This window comes from Boleophthalmus pectinirostris, unplaced genomic scaffold (genome assembly GCF_026225935.1).
Source record: "Boleophthalmus pectinirostris isolate CB_2022bp ecotype Guang Dong unplaced genomic scaffold, ASM2622593v1 HiC_scaffold_17, whole genome shotgun sequence".
Taxonomy (NCBI): domain Eukaryota; kingdom Metazoa; phylum Chordata; class Actinopteri; order Gobiiformes; family Gobiidae; genus Boleophthalmus; species Boleophthalmus pectinirostris.
In genome coordinates, this window is record NW_026571115.1 from 452,030 (window position 1) to 463,838 (window position 11,809).

Consider the following 11,809-nt stretch of genomic DNA (forward strand, 5'->3'; position numbering starts at 1 on the left):
TTTAGACCTTTTAGATGCAGCTAAATAAATGGCATGTTATATCTCTTTCCGCAGGTGGACGACGACTTTGCGGCTGCAGATTTCCGGTTGCAGTGTCGGCGTTCGGGCACCGGGGGGAGTCAGTACGAGGACGCGTACATCGGCAGAGAGCAGGAGTTCCTGGTGCTTCATTTGGACGCGCACACAGATTATCAATTCAGAGTGAGTGCCAGAGGAGAGGGACGGACCGAGTGGAGCCCCTGGAGCATCCCCCAGACAGGCTCCACCACTCTGGCTGCACATGGTGAGAACAACACACGACAATGGGGTGTTTTCAGGAAGTTTTAAGGTCCTATATTATGCAGATTACCCATGTTGCAATGCTGTTACCTCATCAAAACATACCTGTAGTTGTGTTTTATTTAATTCACAAATGCTTTATTATTAGATTTAACTCTCAAAATGTTCTTTTCTTTCTTGTGATCCAAGTTGACAGATACTTTTAACCTTTTGTTAAGTAGAGATTGGTAATTCTTGGACTGAAATTATCTAAAGGATTCTAGTGAAGTTGTATAGACTATGGAGTGAAGCACTTCCTGTATTACCACGTGACATCACAAGGTGGAACAGAGTGTTTTCAGTCTGAGAGAAGAGCTCAGCCTAAATATACAGGATTTGTGTGTTAAACATGTGAATAAAACAAAACACAAGTCAAGGTATGTTTTTGATGAGGAAACAACATAGATCAGAAAATAGCCCTATATATAGGCCCTTTAAAGGTAATGTAGGATTTTTTTTTCTGAAATCTTGCCTAAATGAGTCACTGAATATGAAGGGTAAGGAACACTTTATTATTGCTGTAGGAATATGTGTCCCCATCCTCAGGGACAGAGTTTGACTTTTGCACTAAGAGGAGGCAATCCTGTCACTCATAAATCCACACGTACCACACAAAGCTATACTAAAGCAATATGCAACATGAATGAATATGTAAACCTGTTTTTTACAAACAGTCACAGTTTTAAAGACACCAGCAGGACAGATCCATACACTGTTGTTTGGCACTTACATTTTAATTCAGTCATGGAAGCTCTCTGGCCGGCCTAGCCTCAGACTGAAGGGGGTAGGCTCAGGTACTTTCTTAGCTCACTCTCAATATGCTATAAATAGGCTTTTATCATTAACAATAAATTTTATTTACAATGCACTTTAACTTCACACTTGCCACGTTTACATGAGAGCTTTCATTTTGAATACAAATAATTTACTCTGAATAAATATTATAGTGAAGCTGTTAAGGACCAAAAAGGTGCCCAATTGTTCATTTTTATGGTACAAGCATGAAACTTTGCCAGATTAGTAACATCCCTAGGACCAACATTTCTGGATATGGAACCAAGCCCAAGTCGACCCTGGAGCTGAGTACTGTGCATGTCACAAAATGGCCGACATGTAAATGAGGCTGGGAGCTAAATTACTGTTTAAACTGCCTTTTTGGAAAATAATGTTAAATTATCATATAGTTTATAAAGAAGAATATGTATTCTCAAGATACTAGTTACTGCAAAGCGGTTTCAATGCTGTTTTAAAAGTGAAAGTAAAAATTACATCACAAAAAAATATTTGCTACTAAACTAATGGTGTTTTTTAAAAAGTGCATTGTGTAACTTTTCTGGTCTCCATTGCTTCATCTGGAATGTTTCACAGTATGGTATTAAACATTTCTATCTCCATGGAGACTAAACCAGACCATGTTCCAGGGCAGATCTGTGGAGAGGCGACCCCGCTCACAGTCAGAATGCCTGTTTTTCTAGGTGTTTTTGAGCTATAAAACCACCTGTGATTGAATAAGTGTAAAGTAGAGCTGTTTAATGTCATACTGTGGAACATTCCAGGCAGAGCAATGACATATCCATAGAAACAAGCATGTGGCGGACCCCACCTGTTACACAGTGCATCTTTAATGTTATTTACTTTCTAGTGCTTGTTTGGTCATTTTAGAGCAAAATAGAAATGCAAAATAATCTTGTCAAAAATATGTAAAAATCTGTGTGTTAACTCCAAGTGGCCCCTGTGGTGTCAAGTACTATGTGACATCAGGCAGGACTACCCTGATTACAGCCAGGTGTTTCTGTTTACAAATCCCTGGCTATGGGGGGGAGTTTGTAGTGCGGATGGATACCTGTTAACCTAATCACACTGTTTTTCATACCCCCTAGCCCCGCCCCTCTCTCCTTTTACTTTCTTCTTTAGTCCTCCAGGTACCACTCAGTTTATCAGCTCTATTTGAAATGTGTTTGTGGGAGGAGTTTAGGTGTTTAGTCCCACTTTAAGGCGGTAGGTTTGATTTTCTATCTTCATTTCTCTCTCCTCCTCCTCTTTCTTTAACCGGTATATTCATTGTTTAAATCGGCTCTTCAGTCTTCCTTTTAGTTTCTTGGTTCAAATGGTGAAAAGACGACTGAAAATCTGAGAGTCAAAGTACAGTTACACAGCAAAACATCTACTCAATTACAAGTGTTACTGCGAAACTTGAGTAAAAGTATAAAGTACTCATATAAAAACTACTAAACATGAATTCTTATTATGAGTGGGGTCACCTCCTTCTCCATAAATCTGACCAGTAAACATGGCCTGGTTGCGCCTCTGGCTTGTCTCCAAGGAGATTGAAAAGTTTAATGCCATACTGAGGAACAATATACTCTAACATTACCATTATCACTCTCAGCAGAAAAGTTACATAGCACATCTTTAATACTACTAACAAATTTATGCCTAAAAAAATTTCTATGCATTAATATTCAAATTGCTAGTGTGTAAATGACCTTGCGTTTGATAATCCTTACCATAATAAATTAATGTTAGATAAGAAATATTTGCTCTTACATTGTCTTTTAAGGGGTCACGGTGATGGATAAAAATCTGGCGTGCGCCACAAATAAACCACAACCATCACCAAGTGTGGCCATAAGTGGCCATACCAGCTTCTCAAAGTCTGATCCTGTCAGATCTCAGAAGCTAAACAAGACTGGGGCTATATAGTACTTGGATGGAGACCACTGGGAAAATCAGGTGTCACAGTGGGGCACCAGTTGTGTCCTTAGGCAAGGCACTTCACCCACATTGCCTAGTATGAAAGTGGTATGTGTGAGTGATGGTGGTGGTCGGAGGGACCGATGGCACAGTCACGCATCAGTCTGCCTCAGTACAGCTCTGGCCACAATAGTAGTTTACGATCACTGTGTATGGAGTGAATGAATAAAGCTCTGTCAAGCATCTTTGTGACATGTGTCTGAGAAAAGCCCTATTAAAATTAAGACTGACTTACTTACTTACTTACCAAATGAATTTACCCCCCAAAACACATCACAGTATCATAATAACAATAATGACAACAGCAGAGGTGGACGGCTTATTCCAGTAATCCCACATCAGACCGAGAACACCTTTGAAACTGTGGAGATGGTGATTTGGGATTTGGGAACGAAAATTAAGGTGAGATTCGACCAGGTTTTAAGATGGTGTCGTATTTTCATTGCGATCTCTCAATCTGGAATGATCTGTAGATGTTCAGACTTTGATCTCATCTAAAGAGGAGGCTCTGTGTACTACAGTAAGATATTGATTGTAATAAAGATATAAACCCATTATTAAGATTACATTTTACTTTGTTTTAGCTTCAAATGTTAAAATAAAGTCTAATTTAAAAAAAGAAAAAAAAAAGTGCTTAAACTTCTGAAATAATGTTTTTTTCCCCCCCATAATGTGAGATATACAGACTATGTAAAAAGGACAATGCAATTTAACGTCTTTAAAGGTGCACAGTGTAACATTTCCAGTAGGAGGTAAATTACCTTCTTGTCTCCATGGAGATGTTATCGCTTTGCTTTCACAGTATGACATTAACCTTATCCATCTCCCTGGTGACATGCAAGAGACCCTGCTAAAAGTCTGCATTTTATTTTCAATCCTTAACTGAATAAACACAGACTGATATGTTTAATGCCATACAGTGGAACATTCCAGCCAAAGTTATAACATCTTCATGAAAGAAGCAGGTTGTGGACCCCCCACCAAATTAATTTATTCCTCGATCATGTAAACGTTTATTCTTCTTAAAAATAATTACAGTCGTTCAGTGCATGCTCGTTGGGTCACCCTTCTGACGCGATTCACACGAGCCAGCTTCACCAGTCCTGGTTTTGGACTTTCATCCACTGCTCTTTGGATTTGTGAGCGGGCTGCTGGAGTGGGCTGAGGCAGAGCAGCTGTTGACTCAGTTTGTCTTCTTCCTCCCTTCTCTGACACTTTTCCCTTCTTCTCCTCAGCTGACAGACGTAACACGTGATGAGAGAATTCTTCAGCTGCTGCACAATTATTATCGGAAAAAACGCGGAAAAACTTTCTATCATGTTTGTGTCCGTGGCGTAATGACAAACTGAGATGACAAAAAAGCCGGTAGCAGCTGAAGTGTGTGTTTTCTTCCAGTAGACGTAAATGCCTTGGTGTCCGTGTCCAATCAGAACTCTTCCCCACCCCCAGACGTTAAGCAGAATTAAATAAAGGCAATTTAACGTGTTTTCCATGTAAACCTCAATTTGGAATTATTATTGCCATGTAATCTCAAAGGAGAATATTTTAATTCTGAACTATTTAATTCAGAACAATTAATTCGGAATAAAAAAAAAAACATCATGTGAATGTTGCTTTCAAATGTGAAGAAAAGCAAAACCACCTGTTTTACATGTTAAATTAGGGTGAGAGAGGAGGGTTGTGTTCACAGTGTTGCAGTTTATGGATGATATTCTCGTTACTCATACAGTGAATGTTCAAGTTCAGTTTGGATTACTCATAGTCAGATACCTCCCTAGAGATGTCCTTTCTTTCTGATTGCTCCCCTAAACCCTCTCACTGTCTCTTTCTCTCTCACAGAGTGGTGTCCTGGGACAGAGGGGTATGTGCTGAGCTCCAGGAGGAACATCGCCCTCAGAAATGACTCAGTGTCCCGCTGCTGTGTCCTGTACTCCAGAGCCCCCACCTACTTCTGTGGGCAGACCCTCACCTTCAAGTATGGACTACACTGCTCTAGAGACAAAAAACACACACACACATTTATTTATTTATTTAATGAATATATAGCATTTACGTTACTTCACAACATTGTAGAATCCCTATAGTTTAAAATGAGCTGGAGGACAGGTCACAATTCTATGGTGGGACTGGTTTATGGTTCATAGCTCTGTAATTACTGGGCCTATCCCCAAAAAAAAAGACACACAAAGTTTAGCTCTTCTTCTCTGCCTGTAGAAAATAAATACAGTGAATTGTATTTATAAGAGCTTCAAAATGTGGTGCCATTGTTCAACCCCAAAGACGTGATTGTTGTCAGTTGAAAGGTCTTGAAGCCACAAGATTATTAATATGTCAAGTTTTTGGAGACAGTCTCTAACAAATAAAGATAAGGTTCAACAACAAACACACCAGATTCATACTAGGCAATGCGGGCGAAGTGTCCTGCCTCGAAATGTTCCCCCGACCATCAAGTTGGGGGACCACTGCTCTAACCACTGAGCTGCTATTGAAGTGATTGAATAAATAATAATAAAGTGTATGTGTTTTGTTGATGTTTGTGTTCAGGATCAGTGCTGTGGGGGCGCTGGACCACAGGGACAGTCTGGGGGTCTGTGTGGACAACAGCCGAGGAGAGGAGTCTCTGCAGAGGGACCAGGCCGTGTGCATATCCACCAACGGTATAACTCTCAAAGAAGGGGGGAACGCATTCATTTAATGGGACATATTATGAAAAATCAGCATTGTTGTTGTCGTCCCTCAATGTTGGCTTTCTCTGAGTTGTACTTTACTTGACTGGTGCATATTTGAGTTGGACTAATCCGGTATTATCTGGCTTTAGGCAAGTTTATTTGTAAAGCATAATAAAAACATTAAGACAAGAGTACAGAATAAAACCCTTGTAGTCATATGTACAGAACTGGTTTGAGCCTGGATTTAAAGGTTTAAAGCTTAGATTAATTTAGATCTAGAGGTGCTTGTCTCCATGGAAATGTTGTTGCTTTGTCGGGAATGTTCCACGGTATAGATTAAACCTATTTATCATGAGAGAGAAAAGCAGGTTACAGGAGTACGCTACATTACAGTTCACATTTATGAAGAGTCGCCCCTATTCACAAAAGGAATTACTGTATTGTATTTTGCGCAATAAAAACACCCGTAATGAATAAATGCTAGATGGATATGTTTAATGTCATACCAGGGAACATTCCAGGCAAAGCGATAACATCTCTATGGAGACAAGCAGGTGGCAGATCTTTCATCAGAAAGGTTGCCTAGTGCACCTTCAAAAATTATGGTTATGTTTACACTGAAATTAATCACCATATCACTGTTGAAACAGTCTGCGTCCAGACACGTCATTTCTGTGTCTGCAAGCCTTCCCTATCCACACAGCTCTGAGAATATTTGTTTAAGTTTTACAGAAATTAAACTTAAAACCGCATGGCTCATTTGCATAAACTGAGCGCTCAAAAAACAACTTGTTATTGTGCTCTGATGCAGTTCAGCTTCTGTCAGACTAAAGGACATGACTCAGTGGAATATGAGTGTTCTTCTGTGACAGAGGGATGTTCTGCTGATGGTGAGTCTGTTCTGTACTTCTGTCGTCTTGGAGGTTCATGTTAAACTTTTCAGAGATTATACGTCTGCAGGTCATATGCATAGACGGTATATATGAATGGACATATATTCTAGCCTCTTAACATTTTGGAGGTGAATTACTTTGCGGCGGATACACCTACGTCAGCGTATCAGCGTTTTCAGGTGTCCACACAGTACCGGATCAGATCCATACTCAGATGAATTTGTGGGAGCTGGCGGCACCAGATCGTTCCGTCTCTGGAGCCGTTTTCAATTGGTGTGGACGACCACTGCATCCCCAATGAAAACGACTCAAATATGTACTAGTGTGGAGGGGGCGTATGAGAGTAGAGGCCTGTCTTATCCTCAGGAAGTGCTCCAAAAACTTCATTTTCCATGTAACCCCCGTCTCTGCCCAATGTTCTGTTTCTGTAATTACCATAATTCCTACTCTGGGTCACACATATCATCAATATTTCTGCTTACAATTAACAAAATGTTAAATATCTGCCTTCTCTCTCTCTCATTCCAGGTGCAGTGTTCGTTAACGGTAAAGAGATGACCAATCAGCTGCCGGCGCTGGTTCTGGGCGCGGCCGTGACCTTCGACATGGAGGTGGTCAGCGTCCAGCCCGGTCTCCACGGCGACGGGGCGAGTGTGGCCAAACTGCGCGTTACGATTGGCTCAGGGAACAGGGAAGTGGTCTTTGATTGGCTGGTGGAGCACAGCCTGGACGCGCTCTTTTTCGGCTGCTCCTTCGCTCACTCCGGCTGGAAAGTGCTGGTGTATTAGACCTGTGCTAAGTTCAAGTGCTCCTCAGAGGTCGGAAATCAGTTTTCTCTTGCATTTCAGTATTATATTGGAATAGGTTAATTTAAATGAAGGACATGCTTGTAATATTGTCCCTCCATTTTGGACAAATTTTTGTGTATTAAAGAAACTTTAGCCAATTTCTTTCCATGTATTTTGAGCAAAATCTGTTTTGCCCCAGTACAAAGTCAAAATAAGTCTGTGTACTGTCTGCATCTAATTACAAATACAGCATTTTATTTTCCAACAATCCAGGAATGGCCCAGTTGGCATGCTAGTTGTTGCTTAGCATTACCGTGACAGCAAAAAACTGCCCTTTAAACTGTGAAAAGCACTTCTAAACATCATTGTGAAAAATTCTGATTCTGTCATGGTTTAGGGTTATGCAAAAATACAACTGAATTGAATCACAAAAAATCTGAATTAGATATTTTCCAATAACCTTGCAACCTTAATTCACTGTCAACTGTAATTCTCAGCTTTGCAAACTCCGACCTCAGAGGAAAACTTGAAAGCAGCACAGGACTCTTCACCAAAAAGTGGACCAAGACCTCAGGCTCAGAAATACAAGGTTCAAATTCTCAATTCAGTGTCTCCATTTCAGCCACTCATTTCAGATGTAGCTTCTGCAGAAGGCGGTACTAGAAATACAACCTAATGTATTTTCTTATTTAAAAACTAGCCTTTTTATTTGTACATGAACAATGCTGAGGAAACATTTGGTGCCTTCATGTAATTTTGTTTTTTAAATATCTAGTTTTAGCTTGTTTGGTGTCATTTCTTACAGCCACTGCCTCTTCCTAGCCTTTTATTTCTTACATCACTGTGAAGATACAGTTTGAAGCTCCTATATTACGCTATGTAGGTTTTTCGTGGGTTTTAAAGCTACACCACGGAACTTTTATTTTTGGTTGTGGAGGTACACGAATTCCACCTCCATATCTCCAAGTAGATGTACTTACTTTGTCTGGAATGTTTCGCACTACAGTATGGCATTAAAGGTATCTGTCTAGTGGTTATTCATTAAGTTTTTTTCCCCTAACATGTAACCTGGCCTACTTGTGATTCCTGCTCGTCTCCATGGAGATCTAGATAAGCGTAATGTGGAACCTTCTAAGCAAAGAAATAACACCTCCTGCTGGTGGCGTACCCCCTATTAGAACATTTACACTGCGTATTTACAATCAAGTGATAATCTTTTTTTCTCTCCTTAAAAACAAGTTTTGTTTCAAAGTCAGATCTGTGGAGAGGCGAGTCCGCACACAATTAGAAGGCGTGTTTTTAAAGTAAAAAAAAAAAAAGTATATTTACAGCAGGAAAATGGAATAGATCCAAGATAGAGCAATGCCGTACTGCTGAACATTCCAAACAAGCTTTAACATCTCCATGGAGACATTAGAAAAGTTACACAGTGCTTTAAGTTAAACGTGAAAGACAAATGTTACAATAATGCATAATATAGGAGCTTTAAGTTACACAGTTATTCTAGATTTAGTTTTTTGAATATTTAACATCGAGGAGACTTGAGCCTATGACAATGATTACACTGTTACTCTGTTTGTAAAGGACCCATATTACGCTGTTTTCTGATCTGTGTTATAATGTTGTTTCCTCCATCACAAACAGACCTGGAGTTGTGTTTTGTTTCATTCACCCTGCATATTTAGGCCACTTCATGACATCATAAGGCGGACAGATGCAGACAGATTGAAACAAAATACAACAAAACACAACTTCAGGTCTGTTTTTGAGGAGGTAACAACATTATAAGCTCATAAGAGTAGTTTTGCGTAATATAGGACCTTTAAGTGTTCTGTGCAAAGATAATCTGGCAGTATTCATCTGTGTTGTTGTAGCAGGACGTTGGGTTTTGTGGAGTTGGGTTTACAAAGTGTTGATGCTGTTAATAATAAAAAACGGGATCATGTGACAATTCTTTGTGGTCATTTATTGTAGTAGACTATCTCTCTAGATGTTGACCTGGTTTACGGTTAATATCTCTGTAATTACTGGGTCTATCCACGTGAAACAAAAACTGGCACAAAGTTCAACATGTTATCTCAGTATGAATAAACAAAACTAATTATTATTTTCACAGTAGCTTCAGAAAGCGGTGTTCTTCTGCCTCAAAGACAAGAGTGATGTCAGTTGAAAGGATTTAAAGAGGGGGTATTATGCATTTTATTCTTTAGCTTTCTACCGTGTTATAATATTGTTCCCTCATTAAAAACACAATTGAATTGATTTTAGATTTCATACATGCATGTTTGAGTAATTTAGCGATCTCTCCTGGGGCCTATTCAAACCCTGGTTATTGTTAGTTGTAGGATTTTTCACAATTCTCCATAAATACACAAAAACATGATACAGAACTGTACTTGACAACTTCACTAGCAGGATGCACTCTGATTTGTAATAGCGCTCTGAAGGGGGAGTGACTTAATGTGGGGAGCAAAGACTTTTTGATCAGACACAGTTGAACAGAGCCTTTCTCTCCTTAAAGGTGCATTGTGTAAGTTTTCTGGTGGAGGGTCCGCTAAATAATGTTGCTTTGCCTGGAATATTTCATAGTATGGCATCTTCACGGAGACCAAACCACCAAGTTACAGGTTGGATCTGTGGGGAGGTGACCCCACTCACAGCCTCTTTTTCTTGGCATTTTTGAGCTATAAAACCACCTGTGAATAAATCTAAGGTAGAGGTGTTTAATGTCATACTGTGGAAATACCAGGCAGAGCAGTGACATGTCCATAGAAACACGCAGGTGATAGACCCCCAACCAAAAAGTTACATAGTGCACCTTTAAATAACGTAATAATAATAATGTTTCTGAGTCTGTGAAAACAATATTCCCTCAGACAAGAATGACCAAATAAAAAGCAAAAAAAAAGCTTTGTCTGATAATAAAAATAAAATTACGTCAGTGAAATCTTTATCTATGGGTTTCGCTCTATGGCAACCGTCCTCCGTGGTCGTAGCAACTAACCGATTAAAAATAAAAAATATTACATCTTTTGAATGGAGAAAAGATATAATATTTTCATGGGTCCTCGCAAATCAGGAAGGAGTTCAAAAGGAGACTTCTTAACTCACATTTAGACATTTATTTGGTAATATAACTGAATGTATTTTGTATTGCCAGTATTGATTTCAAATAAAAGAGAAAAAAAAAACAAACCTCTTTACTATAGGTTACCCTGACAACGATCTCCCTAGTTTCTTATTTACATCTGATTGGTTGTTTTGATCCAAATTCAAGGACACTGGCCACAGGCTGACAAGCTTCTCTCTGCTCCACTCAAAAAGTGGTGGTTGAAAATGGATTTCTTTGATAAAATTGACTTTGGTGAGTCAGATGAGTTGATGGAGATTTTTGTAAGAACTTTCTCAGAAGACTCCTCATTGCAAAAACGCCCAAGAACGCTGGAAATCGAACTAGAACCAAGTGGCGAGATGAAGAAGACAAAGACGAAGAAAGCAAAAATAGATGACGGAAATGAAGCGAAATTCCAGGATGAGGCTATTTTGATGAACACCCATGAGCTACGCAGTGAACCCGTGAGTGGACAACCTATGCAAAACCAACAAAATGTACTTCAAAACCTACAGGACCAGCAAAATGTACCGCCATTGACTCATGAAATTCAGCAAACTGAAGAACGACTGCTGTTATTGGCCGCTCAGAACCAGGAGAACGTGCAATATCAAAACCCACCGGTCTGTGACGATCAAGAAAATCGAGAAAATCAACAAAACCTGCAGCCATCCGCAAGCTCCTCAGCCAATCACGAACCAGCTTCAACCACCACTTGCCACCCCACAATTTGGGCCTGGTCCCGTCGTCAACTACGACCAACTCATGTCTCAATCGATGTTCCCCCGCTGTCAAGGGGACGTTGCGTCAGCAGCCATTGGTCCATCAGCATCGCGGCCAATCAGAATCCAGCGCAGAGTCAAGTGAACACAATGGGGAATCAGCCAATAGCGTGGCGGTGCCCTCTTCACCAGCATTACATGCCACAGCGGCCTTACCGAGCTACAGGCCTCTCCGCTGCAGTTGGTATCCCGGAAGTAGCTGCTCAACAACACCCTCAGTTATTGGTCGATCAGCACAGACCCCAGCCAGCGTCCAACCACGTTCAGCAACACAGCCAGCCTCAAATCGGCCCGAAAATACAATGCCAGAAGACCGTCCGAGGAATGCAAAATCAGAATCAGACACAGCAATGGTTGGGAAGCCAGCAACAGACACAACCCGGTTACCACAACGACCACATCTTGAGAGCCGAAGGATACCTTGTCCCAAACCTGGCCAATCCGCCTCCAGCTCCATGGGTCTTTCCTTTTCCCGAACTCATCCCAGAGTCCA

The 11,809-nt window shown here is 40.4% G+C and overlaps 1 protein-coding gene across 1 annotated transcript in view; it reads left to right on the forward strand.

Annotated features, from left to right (window-relative positions):
- The window catches only part of crlf3 (cytokine receptor-like factor 3), a 41,135-nt gene extending 31,762 nt beyond the window's left edge, over window positions 1–9,373 (forward strand). Inside the window, exons 6-9 of the mRNA XM_020925748.2 lie at window positions 55–283; window positions 4,912–5,047; window positions 5,617–5,729; window positions 7,163–9,373. Coding sequence (XP_020781407.1) covers window positions 55–283; window positions 4,912–5,047; window positions 5,617–5,729; window positions 7,163–7,422 — 738 coding nt within the window. The 3' untranslated portion in view covers window positions 7,423–9,373. The remainder of the gene's footprint in view (window positions 1–54; window positions 284–4,911; window positions 5,048–5,616; window positions 5,730–7,162) is intronic.
- Window positions 9,374–11,809: the final 2,436 nt, after the last annotated feature.